Consider the following 20,445-nt stretch of genomic DNA (forward strand, 5'->3'; position numbering starts at 1 on the left):
TACTTCATGCTGTATTCGCCAGATACACTGAGTACAATCAAACTCATGCCCTTCTTTTTATTGTGAAGAATCCCAAACCCAAAACAATAAGATTCCTAAATTGGAGTGTTAGAAGGGAGGCTGAGACTAAAGAATCTCTACCCTAAATATACATATCACAGTTCCATGCTGTTTGCAAAGTACTCTTCAGACCATAACTTTACACAAAACATTTTTATTGGTTCCCTCATCCTTTCTTCTCTTGTCATAAAGGAATTAAATAAATCAAAGGTAAATTCTTAGATCAAAAATACAAACCTCTGAATGAACTTCATTTCCCTAAAGCTCAGAGATCATTGGGTAGGGCTGGGCAGGGGATAAAAGGCTTTGATAATAAAATTCTGGATTGAAGGTGGGTTCGGAGAGCTACTGCGAAGATGAGAATTTGCCTTGAAGTCAGCAATGAATTCTTCAAAGAATAGTCTAGCAAATCAAAGACTTGTCATTTATTTGTTTTTAATTTTCCCGCAGAAAGATTTTAAGGGTTTAGTAGTGCAATTTTACTGCATTGTGACGAAAACAGAAAGGAGCTCGGGGAAGAGCTGCCATCTCTCATCTTGAAGGACAGGCTAGCTCAGATAATCTGACTTCACCAGAAATCTGTTTAGAACAGTCCGAGCTCCTTATCCTTTCAGGACGAGTTCCAAGACATCTAGTAAATGCCAGGACACCCAGATACTACACACACTCTCTCATTTTTACTGTACATACATACCTATAAAATGCATGTTATGAATTAGACACAGTAAGAGAATTATAAATGTTAATAATAAAATAGTTCAGTTATAACAATAATCTATATGAATAGAGCTCTCACTTTCTCTCAAAATATCTTTTTGTGTGTTCCCTTTTTTTTATTTAAGGGGAGTACTTAAAGCCTTTTTTTGTTGTATCTTAATTAGCAGTTCACTCTTTTTAGCAGTTCACTCTCTTCGCATTTTAAAACCAGATGATTATTGTTTGTTTGTTTATTAGAACCATTATTAATTAAATAAGGGTAATTTTAATGTAACTGCTAGGATGCTGAAACCGTTTCCCTGATAATTGAGCTGACATTAAGTGATCTGGGGACATGGCATGGGCACACTGGACAGAGAAATGATCCATGTCCCAGAGATGGTGGAATGGTCCAGAACAAGATGTCCTCAGATTACAAAACAGTGAGCAATTTAACATGTGTGCATTGCTTGTGTCAACGACTTCCATGTAACATTCGCAGACTTTAGAGAACTATGGATAACTAAAACTGCAGAGAATGATAACCTGGCTAACAAGCCATTATACACCGTGATGCTGTCAATGTAGCTCACAGTTTAGACTCCACAGCCTTTCTGTACTGAAGCCAAGTGAATTTCATTTTTACGTACAACAGTAACCAATCATCATATCACCAAGGATGGTACCACATTAATAGAGTCATACACACACACACACACACACACACACACACACACACACACACACCCCGCAGTGTCCCCTCTCTCCTCTTCCATCTCTCCATCCACCTCCCCTTTCCACCCTCCATCCATTTCTCCTTTCTCATCAGAAAGGAGCAGGCCTCCCATGAGTGTCAGCTGGCCCTGGTATATCCAGTTGCACTAAGACTATGCCCCTCCTCTTTTATAAAGCAGGAGGAAAGGTTCCCAAAGGTGCAACAGAGGCAGAGACAACCCGTTCGCACTGTTAGGAGTCCCAGCTGAAGACCAAGTTACACAAGTGTAAAACGTACAGCGAGCCTAGGCCAGCACCCGCTTGGCAGTTCCCTGTACGCTCCTACCAACCAGGTTAGTAGATTCTGTGGGTTTTCCTGTGGTGTCTGTGACCCCCCTGCCTCCTATAATCCTTCCTCCCTCAAGAGCCCATTTTGATTATCAGCATAAGCCACAAAACCTCAGCAGCCTACTATTTATCTGTAGAGGATACCTCTGAGCACGCGCAGTTTTTCACAGAGGTCCAGCCAGCCTTGAAAAAAGAAACAAAATGCTTGATTATTAGAGGAAAAGCAAGAGAGGCCAGGATCCAAGCCACCAGGGAAGCACTAGGTATATGCCCACAGTGACCATAGAGTTACATGTTCGCAGTTGTGGTTTACGTCGATTTCCCGGCGGGCAGGGACAGTAAAATGAGTAACTGCTTCCAGATCTCACTGATTCTGGGAGATAAATGTCCCCACTAATTTTAGTACACTGGAAACCCGGATAAAAAAGTCACCCGTCCTTGAAGGAACTTCCTACCTGCAGCTGCTGGTGTCAGTACTAGAATCTTCTGGCAGGGTGACCTTCATTGACTGCGTTCTGAGAGGATCCTCAGAACTGACACCTTCCCAGAGCCCAGGGACAAAGCTACAGGAGGGTCCCGCCCACCCACCGCCTGCCTGCCTGCCTGCCTGCCTTCCTAGGGTAAGTACCAGGCTCCCCAGAGGGAGTTCCCCCCTGAGCCAGGCAGCATCCCCAGAAGGGCCTGTCAACTAGCCTGCTCTTCCAGTGCTTTCCAGGGCTCTCCATCAAATGACACTGCTGATCACTCCTGCAGTTTTCCTAATCCAAGGGCCCAGGGCAACAGGAGCCAGGCTTGGATAAAGCAGCTTCTCTGAGCGAGAAGTGCATCGCTTCTGGAGATAGAAACGCTCCTGTGTGAGCTTCTGGTGGGCCACCTTCAGCACACTTTCAAAATGGGACCTCGCCACACCACTCCTGTGCGTAAGCCAGAACGACTCTAACTTCAGAGACTCTAACAACACGTCTGTTCCTTGTCTGTTCACAATGACTGAGACTGGGAACCAGTTCAGACGTCCATCAGCAGATAATGAATTAATAATGAATATGTGGCACATGTAAACAATGACATTTTATATATCTGTGGAGAAAAAAAGTGAAATTGTAAAAATTTCAGGAAAATTGATGGTTCTGGAAATGATTATATTAAGAGTAGGGATCCAGACTCAAAAAGCTAATGCATATTCTCTGTCATATTGGCTCCTAGGTTTGAGTGTTTTTTTATAGATGTATGGAATTAGATAGTATATAAGCATATACATATAAATATTATGAGAGTGGTTGTGCTTTTTGGCCCTGAACGTAGGGAAAGGACTCCAAAGAGGGAAAGAGAGGTTGGAAGGATGTGCTCGGTAAAGGACAGCAGAAAGGCAGCTGAGGGGTTAGAGAAGGGCAGAGGAGCCAAATACCGTGTGTACACACACACACACACACACACACACAAAGTTCACAGAATCGAAGGAAAGACTAATAGTGTAGTTGGTACACTACTTTCCGTCGTGGCTCTGGGTGCTCAGGGAGAGCTGGCTCCTCGTCAATCCTCACCTCTGCAGACACAAAAGAAAAACTGAGAGGCCTCGGATTGTCTAAACAGGGCAGACGTTCAGTTTGCTGCTGTCTATGCTGAGGTCACATTGGCTAAAGACTTCAGACAAAACAGCGAGACATTCCTGGTTCACTCGATTTAAAATGTCTCCCTGTCCCTTGCGCTATCAGCCACTTGTCGCTGTGCTGAGGATACAAGGGGGGACAGTGTGACATGAGGTCCCCTCTGTGAGCTGTTAGACAATACTTGTTCACAGAAGTTTCCGAAGCAGCAAGAACAAAGAGCAGCTAAACTGGAGAGTCAGTTACTGTTCAATATGTTAATGTTTTTAATGTGTTGGCTAATTTAATCAATATAGCCCTATGAGGTAGGAACTGGTTATAACTGGTAAGCATACCCACCTGACATTCTGTCCTTCTCCCAAACCCCAGCCTAATAAAAGCATAGCATTCTGGGTGGCTCTAGTTTCACGCCTCAGTCCTCTTCTTACCTGATGGTAAGAAGATGGCATTTTGTTAGAGTCTCTTCATTTGAGCACATCTACAATGAACTGTGTTCCTGCAAGTTCCTGACTGGCATGCCCGATTACAATCATGTGCAGCACAGATGCAGATTTTAGATGCAAACCCATTATTTAACAGCAGGAAAATGGGAATGTCGAAGGATAAGAAAGGAAATTAAAAACCATGAGAAAGCTGAAGATCACTGCAGGAAATCATGATGAGCAATATTTTTCTAGAGACTGGACCTTGTGTCAAGCCTTCACAAAGTCATTAGAACATAGGCACAAGCGTTGGAGTCGTGTTTCAGATATGAGCGGGACAGTGAGGGTGAAATGCTGGCTCCAGGTCAGAGTAAAGTGCATTTGCAATCAGTGTTGCCCAAATGTTCTTCAGAAACGCATTGGCCTATAAGACATTATATAATACTGAAAACCATTAAAAATTCTCCAAACAAGTACAATTGAGTAACTTCTGACAGTTGAGCTGAGCAAGATTAATTACTCAGAACTTCTCAGGGAATTTAGAGCGCTCATAAGCACATTGGATTGACCTTTACTTTCAAAGATAATCTGTTAATACCTACAAGAAATATGGGAGGGGTGTTAAAAAAAAATACATGTTTTCCAGTAGAATTCTATGTGGGTATTCCTGGCAGAACACTTCAGAACAGAATGGGGCACCCAAATTCAGAGCCTCCTTGGAAATATTCTCAAGAGTTCATTGGAATGTCTCCAAGTCATGGACAAATGGCATTTAGAACGCAACCATAAAGAAAAGGAAGTTGAATTTATCACCTAGATATGACTTGGAAGGAAGTAGTGGTGATCAGAATTGAACAAGGGTATGAACTTACGTATATATTGAACAATATTAGAATGAGGCAGTAAAACGTCACATATATTATGTCCTGCTCGGCATGGCTAGCCATTCAAATTCTTTTAGATCTAATACTTTTGGCTAATTAAAATGATATGCTTTAATTTATTTAACAACTGTTTAAATGCAAATTGACTGAGCCTTTACTAGGAGCTCTTGGCTCTGCTGTAGAGAGAGAGCTACAGACTACAAAGGAAAACAAGATGGATTTCCTGCTCTGAGCCACTTGAACTTCAACATCACCAGAAGACACTATTTTCATATAGTTTCCTAAGAGCAAAGAGTGATCTTAACCATCCAGTGCCCGAGGGTTTGGAAGCCTTCGGAGATGAGCTGATGTCTGAGCTTGAAGGGTGAGCAGAATTTGCCAGACAGAAAAGCTGTCTCATGAAAGACACTGAATTCAAGCATCCAGACGCCATACTTAAGCACATAAAAGCTTCTTGTAAGAGAGGAGACTCCAGTATCTGTGGATAAATATAACCAGAAGTTGAAAACAAAAAGATTTTCTAAAAAAAAGTTTTCTAATTTGAGAGAATTTTTTGTAATGTAAAAAATCTTTGATTTCTCTTTTGTTCTTGATGATTCAACTCTTTATAAAGTTAGGGAACACCAGAGAAACCCAGTGCTAGCCTCTGGAGACTTTTCAAATTTGACCAAGGAAAATGAGAAACACATATTTTGAAATGTCTCTAATTTTTCAGTTGAGAAGAATGCCCACAGTATATAGGAAATCCCCAGCCCTGAAGTCTGTTTCCTGGAGGGGGGGCTAAAAATTTTAACAAATAAATGCTGTGCTTTCCCCCATCCCGCCCAATGTCACAGACTCAGGCTCTATGAAGGCCTCACCAGGAGTTCTGACTGCGAATGAGAAAGCAAGGTCAGCGAGCAAACACCAAGCAAGGTGTTTTACTTGAGAGCACAGCTCCTTTATGGCTCAGATAGGTTTCAGGCCCCTCCCCCATCTGCTTCCTCATCTCTAATTCTAACCTTCTTCTCATTCCCTATGTAGAGCTGACCGCGCCCACCTACTGAGCAAACCACTATCTCCACATAACACTTTGTGAAAGTCACTGAAGTGGTAAGAAGGCACATGGAAACGTTTATTTAAATTATGTGTAAATGTTGCATCAAGCATAAACACTGTCCGTGTTATTGGCAGTGTGTGATATTTTAATATTTATATACATTGTAGAGTGCTTTAGCCAGGAAATAAATCCCCTCTGAAGAAATCTGATAGATAACTTCCAAACTAACTTGCTGAAGCTGTGTATGGAACTTGACCTCATATAAAATAAGCCCTAAATTAAGTGTCACAGTTAGAGATGGTGTTGGGTCTAGTTTCTGGTTATCCCTTGGTTCCATTTCACCAGCGGATGTGAAGCCATTTAACAAGTCTGATCAGCACCTGCACAACTGCAAAAAGGTAGCAGGTGCTCTTAAGAGGACAGAGAGAATTGGAAGGACAGCTGGGGCTGACTCGGGGTAGTGCGGACTCTCAGTTAAGGTATGAGACAGGCCAGCAGAGCCTCAGCCATGCTGTCTGCCAGAGCAGAGCTCAGGATCCTAACTGAACATGCTATAATCTCAGTGTTCTGCCTGCAAAATGGAAAAAAATCATAGTCCCTTGCTGTAGGTCAAATCCCTGTATAATTATAATTATAATTAGTGGGACCATTATAAGATAGATACCTCAGGAAGTAAATTAATACCATGAAGGGAATGGGGTTCTTATTGCGAGGTTGCATTTGGTATAGAAGTGAGCCAGTCATGTTTATTCTTGTATCGCAACTCGATGCCCAGTGACCTATTTTATTAGCATAGACACTTCCATTTTAGATTTCTCAGCCACTAGACTCATGAGCCAAATAAGTTTCTCTTCATTATGAATTATCCAGTGTGTGGTGCTCTTTTGCAGTTCATATTGCAGATTGACATATCTCTCCCTTTTCTGTTTTTCTTGAAGATTACATGCAGTAAACTATACTCCATACCACCAAGCATAATGTGCACATGTAAGGAACACACCCATAATCTTTGCAGCCGGGTCGTAGCTCTGCTCCTGGACCCTTCTCATCTATACAGTGGAAATTCTCCTCATCATATGGCAGTGTGTTTCTACAGACCCAGTAAGATGATGTATATGAAAACCTTTCCCAGAAGCTGGGGGTGTATCACAATGGTAAAGCTGTAAGCCAGTGTGAGCAAGCTGCCAGGGCCTTTCTTTACCTTTTGAGCTTCGATCAGATCCCACAGCGTGAGGGTAGCCTTCAGACTCTGCATAAGAAGCAATTGTTCTCTTCATTTCCTAGCTCCTGTTTGTCCCTTGACCCAGGCTGCATTTCCCTTCTCCTTGTGTCGGATTCTGTTTTATGTCCTTGGGTTTTAATGACCTGCCCATTCGCCCAACCCCAGAAATTTTAAACAGAGTGGGCAGGCAGTAACCTTGCAGGCCTCACCCTAAGCGCACTTTTAACTTGTCAACTGCAGTGCACATAAAAAGGTTTGACAAGGCGGTGAGGGGGCTGGGATCCCCCCCCCCCGGGGAAAGATGGACAAGTACAGAAAAGAAAAAGCAGACATCTATGTGCTGCATGGGAACACCTGCTGTTTACACAGCGCACTTCTTTCAAAGGTCGCTACAAATCCATCATGTTGCTGTCCGTATGGCCATCATATAGCTGACCTAAGGGCCAAGTTGTTTTTCCACAACAAACCTAGGAAACATCTAAAACCAGAGTCCTTGTAAGCCCTGGGCGCATCTGTGCTGAGAACTCTTGTTATTAGCCGTTCAGGGAGAAGACAGTAACCTGAAAGAGGCTGAGGGAGGGCAGTGTTCTTAGGCCCTTCTGTGCCCTGTTTTTTCTTTTTTTTCTTTTCTTTTTTTTTTCTGTTTTTTATTTGTGATTGATAGAATTAATATTTGTTCTCTGGTGGCTCACCTTTGAAAACTACAGTGGTTAAGAAAAATAAGCAATAAGTGTCAAAATGGGCTGAGGTCGTGCTGCAAGAGAGGGATTCAAAACTCTGTCTTTTTGCACAGTGGATTAACCACAGCTTATGATTATTATCCCCCCCCCCCCCATAAAAACTATTCTAAAGCACTTTCTGTGTACTTATCTATTCAGTCTCTAAAACAACCCCAGCAGCCCTGGCTGTAAAGAAGAGGCTACTGAGGCAGAGAAAGGTTAGGACAAAAGGCACAACACTAGTAAGTAGTCGGTCCTGGCATCGAACCCACATGTAGCTGCGGCAGCTTTTGACAGAGAAATGGGAGCACTGACTGTGTAGCTAGGTAAAGCTCCTTACTGGGAGAACAAAGGAGTTGATCAGCTCCACTCAACAGAGAACGCACCAAGCTTGTCTGGGGAAAGAATGAAGATGACATTTAAAATTGTGCATTAGTCAAAACACTTGATTTTTTGTTTTTGTTTTGTTGTTGGTGGTTTGGAAATAGGGTCTCTCTGTGGAGCCCTTGACTGTCCTGGAACTCACTTTATAGACCAGGCTAGCCTCACACTCAGAGATCCTCCTGCCACTGCTCTGGAGTGCTAAGATTAAAAGTATATGCCACCACCACTGGGCTTAGGACATAAAAGGCTTAAGTCAAGAATCTTTAGTCCATGCTGTGGCTGGCGTCATCACCTTGCTCGAATGCCCTGCCTCCAGGATTTGATCTGAGCCTCATGATGCCTCAAGTAGAAGGCTTGAGCTCGCAGGAAAGTACAAGGGCAGGGTAAAGTAAACTATCAACTCTACAGGCAATAGGCCAAGTTAACCCTGCATTACAGCCTCAGATAAAATAGTTCTCAGTGATCAATTTTTTCTATATAGTGGTGAGAAGCCGGCGAGCTCAAGACTAAGGACAGACATGGCATAAAAGCAGAGTCCTGCATCCCACCTTAGCCATCCTTCAGTTTGGGCTCAGTGTTCACATTCCTGTACAGTAAAGCAGCCAATATTTTAGCCCACACATTAAAAGAGCCCGGCATTAAAGCTGATAGGCAGCTAACAACATGTCACATGGCTGTGCGGCCTCTAAAGTAAGTAGTTATTAACTTAATTAAGAGCAAATGAAGCTGGAGGGTTTATCTGGGTTCTTCTTTGGTAGTAATTCTTGTGATTTCTGTGACCTCTTGAACTGCATTGGGTTTTAGTTGGTTTAGTCATAAAGAGTTTCAAGTCCATAAATATAGCTCAATTGAGAGCTATAAACCCTTAGAGAGCCATAATTTAATTTGTTTTTACTTGTATGACTTCAAAGAATCAATATAAGCTTATTCTGGCTCATTGAGATAAGCATCCGCATTATGTTTTTATTGCTGTGATAAGGCCTCCTGGCCAAGGCAACTCAAAGAAGAGTTTATTTCAGCTTATGGTTTGAGAGGGTTAGAGACAATAATGGCAAGACATGGTGGATTAGGAGGCTGGGAGCTCAGACCTTAAATCTCAAGCACAAAACAGACAAGATGAACTGGGAATGGTGCCAGACTTTGAAACCTCAAAGCCCACCCCCAGTGAAGAACTCCCGGAGGCAAGTCCACACCTCCCAAGCCTACCTAAACACCACCACCAACTGGGGACCAAGTATTTTAAATGCCAGAGACTATGGGAAATATCTCATTCAAACCACCACATGACTCCAAGAATTAATCTGTTTTCCTGTGTCTGTGTGTGCTATTGGGGGGGGGATCAGAGGGGCGGGGGAGACTCGACTTTCACTGTTAACAAGAAAGAGAGCTGGGGAGAACAGGAACAGACTGAGAGAAAGGAGTCTAAGGAGTGGAAGCTCTGTGGAAAACTGAAGAGAACCCTCTGGCAGTCAGTAACCACATGCTGCCAATAGCCGAGGAGGAAAAAGTATTAACCTAAATTGAATCGCTCTGCAAGTTAATTTTTGCATTTGGTCAGTTCTAGTTTTATTCTTGAGTTGTTCAAATGTTGAACTTTTTACCTAGCTTTCTGTGCACACTCACATTAATGGAGTGTTTAAAAAGAAAGTACAAGGTAAGACTGCAGAGATCTAAGGTTTGCCTTTAGCACAGCGAACAATACTAGTTTCTTTTATGTTTGAGAAGCAGTACTCAACAATGTGTTCAGGGCTTTCCTATTTAAAGGCAAGGCAAACACTAGCTCACAGGGCATGCCATTAACATCCTGGTGTGGAAAAGGATATCAGGCCCTTCTTTTCTGAGGGCAGGCTTTGACAGGAAAAGGGAAGGCTACTCTAGGATTAAAAGGAGGGGGGGAAAGCCGACCTCTGCAAAATCTTGTCCCACCCTTTTAATGCATGAAACCTGCATGGACGGTTAGTTCACAGAAATGGTTGCGTGGAGACACTACCAAGGCTCTAGCATTATTTAAACAGTGAGGACACCAGGCTGACTTGGAGAAGACCTCCAGGTCTTCAGTGATTTGGGGAAGCAGGCACCATAAGCTAGGAGGTGGCTCCACCAGCTGGTGCCCGGGTGCCTCAATAAAGGCCAGGGGCGTCACCAGCCAAGCCCTGGGAAGCTGCCAAGTCCTCAATCCCTTGCTGTACTCTGGGACCCAGTATGCTAGGGCCTGCAGGTTTAGTAGTCCGCCTCTGGATTACAAACTGCAGGTTTGTCCTCTACAAGTCTCTTGAGCCAGAGCTAAGGTGGGAAGGAGCTCGGTCGTCACTAGTTAGGGCGCACACATTGCGCACGCTTAAGGCGCTCACAAGTTTGAATTCAACTTCGCAATACTGCCTAGGGGTGCTCAATGCACCCGGGGTGCAGGCTGAAAGGCACCGCCCACGCCGGAGCGCTGCTTTAGCCGACTCCAGGCAATGCAGACCCCTAGAATTCGGTGTGAGAGCCGGAGGGTGCAAGAGTCACTGGAGGGACCGGTCCACCGGAGCTGCTGCTGAAGCGGAGACCCACCTGCGTGGGGCCGGAGGGACGGGATCCGGGCATGGCAGGGTGAAGCTGGCTGGAGGCAGGCGGCGAGGGGAAAGGGAGGCGACGCGGGCAGGCCGTGAGGCTCGCGGCCGGGGGCGGGGCGGGAGGGCGGGGGAGGAGGAGGGGAGGGGGTGGGGGGCGGACCGGGCGGCGGGCGCTGCAGGACGGCTGGCTCGCACTCGGCCCCTCTGCGGAGCCGGCATGGGAGCGGCGCGCGTCCTCCGGGCGCCCACACCTGTCTGAGCAGCGCACGGCCGCGGCCCGGCGGGCTGCTCCACGCGGGTGAGTGCAGTGCGGGGACCCGGCGTCTCCGGCTGGGTCCGGGGGATCCAGGCGTGTGCCGGAGCGGGACAAAGGGTCGGGTGCGCGCGGGGTGGGGTGGCTGAGGACTGCGGGGTGGGGTGGGGGGGGGCACCGGAGAGTTCGCAGAGGTCTCCTGCACAGACTCTGGGCTTGGGACGAGAGCCTGAAAGAGCCTCCCTCCCAGGACACGCGCTCTGTGGGGCATTTGGATTCACCCCATGTCACTTCGTCACTCATAAAGTGGATGGGGAAAAGTGCTGTCTTGGGAGCAGGGTGCTGTGTAGGGTCAAGTGGAGCTGGGTCTGGCAAGCTGTCCCTGGAGTGGTCAGGGTAAGCTCTCCCCCAAGATCACATACATCTTAACCGCTACCATTTGTTTTCCTTGAGTTTTGTGCCTACTGTATCTGACTCCTTCACACTCTGAACATTAATTTTTAACCTGTCACGTGATTATGAACACACCTTAACAAGCAAGCAAAAGTCAGCAAACACAGGTTGGGAACTGGCCCTGACTTCGCGCTGTGTGCTAAACCTAGAAAATGCTGCCTGGGCTATCAACAGTTGTTGGAAGCAAATATTAATTCAGCCTGTAGCCATTTATCACAAATTGTTAACGCTGAAAGAAAAGACTACACACACACACACACACACACACACACACACACACACACACACACACGCATGCCCCAGAGCTTTTAAGAGAGAAAGACTTATTTAGATGGAGCTCCTAAAATGGGGCTCCGACTTCCCTCAAAGCATCTCTTGAGAAACGGCTCTGATTAAAATCCCGTTTGTTTTATTTTCCATTGGGAATTTAGAATCCATGAGAATTTAGAAACAGCCCGTGGCATACAGAAAGCGCCAGAGTATTCGGTACCCCAGTTAGAATAAAAATTGCTTCTCCCAGGTCTTGAAAGTGAACTTGAGAGATCCTAGCGAACTACTTAGAGACAGATAGGCCAATACTGAAATTGCCTCATCAGGCTCTGTGAGAAGAGTTTAATTTATAGCTGAAGCTTGCTGATACTATTACAAATTAGAATCGGGATATTGTTAGACATTGTCTCAAGAGTATACTCGGGCAGGAGAGTATTTATAAGAACTATTAATTGTCTTTCAAGGAGTCTTTTAGTGAGGAACTGTAGTGCATGCCTGTGAATCCCAACAAGGAGGGCTGGGAGAAGCCAGTGAACTTGAGGCTAGCCTGGGTTACACTATGAACGTTTTTTTTAGAGTCTTTTAGAACCGGATTGGAGGTGGAATGAAAGGACTGCGGATTCTACAAAAGGCACTACATTCATTTTCTTCTGAGTGTTTGCGCCCATGTGTACACCATAAGCATGTGAATAAACCCTTCACTTGTATTTTCCATTATTATAAACAGGCAATGGGGATTTGTTATGCTTTCTCTGAACTTGGAAGGAAGCAGTCTTCCAAGGCAATTAATATAGGTCTCATTTCTGTCTCACTGGTGACTGCAGGAAGACGTAGATGTAGGTGTGTTTTTCTGCCTGTAGCAGAAGTGCCAAAGTGCCCATTAGTGTGTCTGAGAACATTGCCAGCCCAGGTTTTCAGGGCTAATAGTCTCGGGTTCTCCTGAGCATTCCTCCCATGGACGCTTTAGGAACAAATACACTGGACATTATTCATGCATAATTCCAAATGACTCCAGGGATTTCGTTTCTCTTGGCCTCACCCAGGACAGCTTTATTCACTCTGTTCTCGCTCTGCTGCTAGGTTGTCTTGGGGTTAGTGGGATGGCTCATTTTGCCTAAACCCCGATAGAGAAGTTAAGTTTTGTGTGGCCATGAGATCGTGTTTGGGTTGCCTCCAGTTTCCCTGCAAGACCATCATTCTTAAGCTGTCGTGTGATTAGGTCTGCCCTGCTTTAATGGGTTATGTGACTCTGGAGAAAGAGAGCGGGCCTCGCTTTGGTGCATTCACAGAGCTCTGTTCATTTTTAGGCGTTTGCTTTGGGAATTAGCAAAGACTCATTGTTCAGTATCCCTGGCTACAGATTTCAGGGAGGACCCTTTGTCACCCTTCCACCTGGTGTCTAGAATGAGCACCTTCCTGTACTTTCTTACCTTTTACTGTGGTCGCAGGAAACCATACCTTGTATAATAGAGAACAGGTCCTGAAAAATTACACATTTCCTTGTAGCTGTTGCTTGCTTACAGGAGTTAAATCATTCTCTCAAACATTGCTCCCCTTCAGGAGAACAAAGTTAGTGCGGTTTTGAAGACTTCCCTGGAGAGAACCACAGGACGATCTCAGGACTCCAGTCCTCAGTCCCTAGAAAGATTATGGTCATTGACACATCTGATAATGTGCAAATTCCCTCTACTATAAAACTATTGTTGGGCTTATGAAGTACATTTATAAAGTATAAATATTTTGATACATCACATAGCTAGACAGTGGCTAATATTTGCAACCTGGGCAGGGAGTGTGTAGTCTTGTGAGTCAGAGCTAGAAAAGAAATGCGGTTTCTGTATTACTAAGCATGATAAAAAAAATAGCTGCTCACCTTGCTTTTCCATTAGGTAAAGTAACTCATAAAAGCATTTATGAATTTAGTTGGAAAGCTTAGAAGATAATTTATGTGTATGAGGAACCTGTATCCTGCAGAGGTTCATTCCTAGAAAAGGAATGTGATGGAACTAACTTTTTTTTTTTCATCCAGATTTAGCTGTAAGGAAGATAAGGTTTGGAAACCTTCATTCCTTTACAAAGACATTGGTTTTCCCAACAGCTCTCCAAGAGCAGGATGATCCACTTTTAACTGTTAGAGAATTTACAATGAAGCAGCACATGTTTCATGTTTCTAGCCAAGAGATTAAAATTGTGTATGTTATGTCTGTTTACATCCCTGAATGTCTACACATAGAGCACTTTAAATAGGATGACAGCAAATTACTCTGGATGACTATAACTTTAATAGGCAGATGCCAGTTTAAGGCCACACGAGGACTTGACACTTAGCTTTGTGTCTCAATTGCTCACCAGATATTCCCAATCAATTTGGGAAAATGATCTGTACTAGTTTCTTAAAGTCTCTATCCCTTTCTATGTTTGGATTAAAGTTTTAACTTTCAGAGGCTTATAGAAACTTTAAAGAAAACATAGAATGAAGATTGTCTTATAACATCAATGAATACAGCTCAACACCACTGGGAACGTATAAGCCTTGTTTGCAGCTAAGAGAAAGTGGTGCTTCCACAGTACCCCAAACTTGGTCTAACGCAAAAGAAGCTGTGCTTTTCCTTCAAAGGATAAGAGTCTTTCCCGCAGACGGCCAGCATCTCCCTGACTCCTGGCTATGTGATCAGAATGTAATTGTTAGCAATCTGAATTGGTAATGGCCTATCATTTAGTAGACCCTTTAGCACTCTTTCATTTGTAAGTGATCTCCAAAGTTCTTGGCATCTAGTCACCGACCATTTCACCAAGGAATAAATTTGACCGTCTGTACTGAGAGGATATCAGGACAAGAGCCAAGCTGACTGACTACCTAGCACCCACAATCCAAGAAAAACTGGGTATCCATCCATGCGGTACTGCTCACTTGACTGGTTTCTAAAAACTTTACTTCTTTTTTAAACACAGGCTAAGGGGGGGGGGGGGAGTGGCATGTGGGTACTTGTGAAATGAGGTGTACTTTGGGACCTTAGAAAGTATTCTTTAAATAAATAGAGATTTGCTGTCAGGCAGAGCATTTGGAAAGAGGGTTTAATTTTGCCTGAGAGGAGGATTAATTCATTAAAGCAAAGTTCCTAGTTGGATTTTTAAAAATATGTTTGCCATGGTTTTAGAGTTTTCCTGACATTCTCTTTCCTGACACCCTTGTCAGCAAACTGTTTCATTTTTAAATAGATGGATAAAGCTATAGATCGCAGGGCAAGTTTGCTCCAGTTGATAAATCAGACTCTATTCAATTATGTGCTTGTTTCAGATTTGGAATTCATCGTTCCACATTGATCTTAGCAAATCTTACCACTGTGTTTCTTGACTACTGAAAGCATTATGTGTCTCACAATAACTGTTGCATAATCCTACCTCATGTCACACTCTCCCCCACACAGGTTTGGAGAAGAGACACTTGACGGCTTGGGCCTCTGGTTCTGTGTCTCCTTAAGACAAGATGGAGTAAAACCTGGTTCTTGTGTGTAACAGAATTAACCTTTTCTGCATGAGTCAAGCAAAGAGAGGATACTTGGCTATGTTGCTGTCTTAGAGGGAAACGCCTGATTTCTTTAGCAGACCCATTTGATGGGGATTCTGGTGTGAGTGGCGTGGATGGTCAAAGCAGGTGACCACAGAGCAAAGGCTGTGCACGCAAAGATGGGCTTACGAGCTGGGTCCTCAGCCAGTGACTGATACAGTCAGGCTGAGACCATGCTCCACAGATGCCCCAAAGCGCTATCATCACCACGTGGTTTAACTCGCCATCACAGGCTGCACTCCATAGGTATCAGGATACCTTTCCTGCTCACTTCGAAGCATGAGTTATTGTCCCCAACAATCACGTACAAATATGCACGTGCACATATCCCTTTACTCCATGATTTCACAAATGTAAGAAAACAGATTAACATTTTTCCACTCCCAAATATCCAAATATTCCCCCAAATACCCAAGATCTTTTATTTAGAAGGATGGAGAGAAGTAGAATTGTGAGGACTTAGGAAATACTGAGAAGGAATTTTTTAAGGATCTTACTTCTTTATTTCTCTATTCCTATTAGAAGTAGAAGCAGAAGCTCAAGGCAGTGGGGTAAAGGAGAGAGCAGAGGGCATGGAACATACATTTTAGTGTGTGGATATTAGGAATGTGGCTTGGCTCACTCAAGTACGTTAGGTCAGATCAATAGAGTGTTCTGCCTTATGTCGGGCAAGCACAAGGTACCCAGAAGTTGCCAGTATATCTGTACCTTACAAGAGGAAGAAGTAAAAATAAGGAAACCACTGTTTCCTCTTGTTCAGGCTTTGTTCCCTTAGCTGGACTCGAGAAATACCCCCCCTCATTCCACTCTGGGCTGCCTGGTTGTAAATGAATTACCCTACTCACTGAGTCAGCTGAACCAGATTCGGAACCCATCAGAACCACTGATGCTTAAGCAATGATGAAAGCACTTCCAACCCTCTTTGTAATTGCTTTTCTCCGGGGATGATTGGTCGGGGCTCTAAATACATCTTTTGGGATACGATTTGTGCTCTTGCATTTAGTACACACAGTGCTTCACCACAGGGTTGTTACCTCTACCATATCTGTCCACCCTCCTGAGCTGACTCTCACTGTGGCCCAACCCCATGCTTGCATGTTGTTTCTTCTAAGCATCTTCTTTGTCTCCTCGTGTATCTGATGCCCTTTCAACTTCACAGCTCCCTTCAGTGGAACACACACCACCTAGGCATATCTGTCACTGTAAGTCACCATGCATCATTCAAGAAACGTATTTCCTGAATCACAATATTAATTTATTCTCTCAGCAACGTAAGCATCCATCACATGACTCTTTTAAATCTTAGTATAGGTCCAAGGTGAAGTCATGAGACAAGGTGAAAACACAGATTCAGACACCTGAATAAATAACCAAGAGTAATAGTCGTAAAGTTAGTAGATTCAGTGCTTAAAGCTTCATATCTTTGACAATGATTCCTTTGTTTTACAGCATAATTCAAATGTCCACAAATATTTATTCACATGTAAGTGTAAAGATGGTTATTCAGGACCCAACAGCTGTTTCAGCCATGTCCTAAAATATAAAAGGTCAATGTATTGAGGTGAAATGTGCCCATGTTACTGAAGGTTGGACCAAAGATGCCTAACATATTTCTTCCAAATTCAAAGCAAAAATCTGCAAAATTCTCATGTCATCTTCCAATACATGCGAACATCGTGTAGGAATGACAAGACATCTAGTCATTGGATGACCAGGAATGACTCCACCCTCCCAGATGCCTTTGCACCCAGTAAAGTGTCTGATTTAGACTTACTGTTCAAATGAGCAGGCTGCCCAGAAAGTTATGTAAGAACTTATTATAATAGAATAAGATAGAAAGAAGGAAAAGGGCCAGGGGTGGGTGGGTAGCTAGACAAGAGAGGATAAGGTTTATATAATCAAGTGGATAAATCATTCCCAATCTCATCAGAATGTAAGCTGGCAGGTGTTCACAGTGTGGCTTTTCTAGATGTGACTGCAATGTCCCATGGTTTTTACTTCTTAAACATGAAGGGGGAAAAGACAGCTGCATTTGAGGTGTAGGAATGATCCCAAGGTCAAGCAAGTCCTTGCATGTAAGTGAGACCATTGCCTGAGGAATTCTCTCCCCGGGCACCTGAGGAATGTTCTTAGAAACTGACCAACATGCCGCCGAGCGTTGGCAGGCTGCAGTTAATGAACGATATAGCTTTTGTCCTCCTGACTTCTTGTCTTTGTTCCTACAGTAGCACTCAGCATGGCTGGAATCCCAGGGCTCCTCATCCTTCTCCTCCTCTGTGTGTTCGTGCAGGTGAGACCCTACAACGCTCTGTGGAAACCCACATGGCCGGCTTACCGCCTCCCTGTGGTCTTGCCTCAGTCCACCCTCAGCTTAGCTAAACCAGACTTTGACGCCAAAGCGAAATTGGAGGTGTCCTCCTCATGTGGACCCCAGTGTCACAAGGGAGCACCACTGCCCACCTACGAAGAGGCCAAGCAGTACCTTTCCTATGAAACCCTTTATGCCAACGGCAGCCGCACAGAGACTCAGGTGGGCATCTACGTCCTCAGCAGTGGTGAAGACAGGGTACAGAGGAGAGACTCGGAGGCCACAGGGAAATCTCGCAGGAAGAGGCAGATTTATGGCTACGATGGCAGGTTCAGCATTTTCGGGAAGGACTTCCTCCTCAACTATCCTTTCTCAACATCGGTGAAGTTGTCTACTGGCTGCACCGGCACACTGGTGGCAGAGAAGCATGTCCTCACTGCCGCCCACTGCATACACGATGGGAAAACCTATGTGAAAGGGACCCAGAAGCTCCGAGTGGGCTTCCTGAAGCCCAAGTATAAAGATGGTGCCAGAGGGGACAACAGCTCAAGCTCAGCCATGCCAGATAAGATGAAATTTCAGTGGATCCGCGTGAAACGCACCCATGTGCCCAAGGGGTGGATCAAAGGCAATGCCAACGACATTGGCATGGATTATGACTACGCGCTTCTGGAACTCAAGAAACCCCACAAAAGAAAGTTCATGAAGATTGGTGTGAGTCCTCCAGCGAAGCAGCTTCCGGGGGGCAGGATCCACTTCTCCGGTTACGACAACGACCGGCCCGGAAATTTGGTGTACCGCTTCTGTGACGTCAAAGATGAGACCTATGACCTTCTTTATCAGCAGTGCGATGCCCAGCCCGGGGCCAGTGGTTCGGGGGTCTACGTGAGGATGTGGAAAAGACCACAGCAGAAATGGGAAAGAAAAATTATTGGCATCTTTTCGGGGCACCAGTGGGTGGACATGAATGGATCGCCACAGGATTTTAATGTGGCAGTGAGAATCACACCTCTTAAATACGCGCAGATTTGCTATTGGATTAAAGGAAACTACCTGGATTGCAGGGAGGGGTGACATACGTCTTCTTGCCAGCACCGATGGTTGTTTTGCACTAATTGTAGGAGAGGCCAGCTTTTTATCATCGACTCCTGTGGTGTGTGTCACATAGTATCTTTTACCTAATATTCTTCCAATAGCAAAACTGTCGGATGTGTCCTTTGGACACTGCTGTGTGCCTTACGCATTTAAGCGGTCTTCAAGCATACTTTTGCATAAAGACTCTAAAATATTGATGTTTGGGGTAAGAGGGAATATTTGGCAAGTAAGTTAAACGTCCAGTTTTTGGAGAACTCTGATTTTTGTCTTATCCAAACATGCTTCAAAGGTTTATATCACATATGTGGCATGCAGGGAACATGAAATCTTATGTTTGTATGTGTATGTTTTCTTCTGAGAGTCATATATTGATATTTTTGTAATGTGTGTTTATGATGCTTCCAAATGATGATAGCAAAGCCTTCAATAGGCAATTATAATGTTTCCAATCCAAACATTTACATAGAAGTCATTAAAGAGAAACAATAATTTATTGGCTATATTGATACACATACCAAACTGTCTTACTGTGCACAGAGTTCCCACGCTGCTTTTAGTTTTGAAAATAAAACTTTCTCTTCTGAAAACTGCTGTTCTGCTTTGTAGAAAGTCTGTATACAGTTGTGCAAACCTTGCTATCACACCAGAGTCGGCAAGATCATTTATCCCAAACCCTGCTCTTAGCAAGACTTTATCTGCATATCTGAAGCTAAGTTTCTCAAAGGACACTAGGTGGAGCCTAATTAGGACAGGCTGACTGCTTCCCCGCTAGCAGTTGTGGCTACAGGAAAAACAATTCTGGATTTTCTTCCCTCAGTGAGGCACATCTCACTGTTTATCATTTGGATGAGTAATTTAAAATGAATTAAATTCCAGACAACAATGGATGCAGTGCCCCACAGATGCCGCATCACCACACAGCCTAATCCTGAGCTATTCTGCCTAGTTTTTCAATGTTTCCACAGAACTTTATATTTGTGTAGTTTGTAAACTTTTCCCTCACTGTACTTATTTTATATTAAAAAAAAATGTTTAGAAGTTGCTCTAAAAAAAACCAGTATGGCTTTATTTTCCCAGCTTCGGGGAGGGAGGTGGTCTCTGGCTGGAATTTCAGGGCTATAGGCCCATATAACCACACAGCAGTCAGACAAACAGCTGAACACGGTGAGTGAGATGGCCCGGCTGGCAGGGGTGTTTGCTGCCAAGCCTGACAGCCTAGGTTCCGTGCCTGGGACCCACACGTGGAAGAGAACTGACTCCCACAAGTTGACCTCCGACCTCCACAGATGCACGGTGGTGCATCAGCACATTCCCTATAAATAAACAAATGTAATTTAAAACTCAGAGGGCTGGGGGTGACTAAGTAGTTAAGAATGTTTGCTGAGAAGTGTATGGATGGAGATTCAATTCCACAGAATTCCCATAAAAAACGGAACAGACACACACCACGTAATCCCCGCACTGTCAAGAACAGAGCTAGGATCGATGGTCCGTGCTGTTCAGAGAGACTTTGCTGCAGAGGAGCAAGGCAGAGAATGATGGAGCAGAGCATTGGCTGTCCTTCTCTGACAACACACACACACACTCACACACACACAGACACTCACACACACAGACACCCCCACACACACACATAGACACTCACACACACACACACTCACATATACACACTCACAAACAGACACTCACACACACTCACACACACACACACACACTCACACACACAGACACTCACACACACAGACACCCCCACACACACACTCACTCACATAGACACTCACACACACACTCACACATACACACTCACACCCACACACTCACACACACACACTCACACACACAGACACTCAC

General features: G+C 44.4%; 1 protein-coding gene across 2 annotated transcripts; it reads left to right on the forward strand.

Annotated features, from left to right (window-relative positions):
• Window positions 1-1,747: 1,747 nt before the first annotated feature.
• On the forward strand, window positions 1,748-19,583 carry PRSS23 (serine protease 23). Of its 2 annotated transcripts, XM_080913615.1 has the most exons (3): window positions 1,748-1,823; window positions 2,312-2,438; window positions 17,417-19,583. In XM_080913615.1, exon 3 carries the CDS (start codon window positions 17,428-17,430, stop codon window positions 18,571-18,573), a length of 1,146 nt encoding a protein of 381 aa, XP_080769741.1. In that variant the 5' UTR covers window positions 1,748-1,823; window positions 2,312-2,438; window positions 17,417-17,427; the 3' UTR covers window positions 18,574-19,583. The 2 variants fall into 2 exon arrangements, with proteins under 2 accessions (XP_080769741.1, XP_080769740.1); XM_080913614.1 differs by lacking the exons at window positions 1,748-1,823; window positions 2,312-2,438 and adding an exon at window positions 10,829-10,945.
• The last annotated feature ends 862 nt before the right edge of the window (window positions 19,584-20,445 follow it).

This window comes from Micromys minutus, assembly GCF_963924665.1.
Source record: "Micromys minutus genome assembly, chromosome: 2".
NCBI lineage: Eukaryota > Metazoa > Chordata > Mammalia > Rodentia > Muridae > Micromys > Micromys minutus.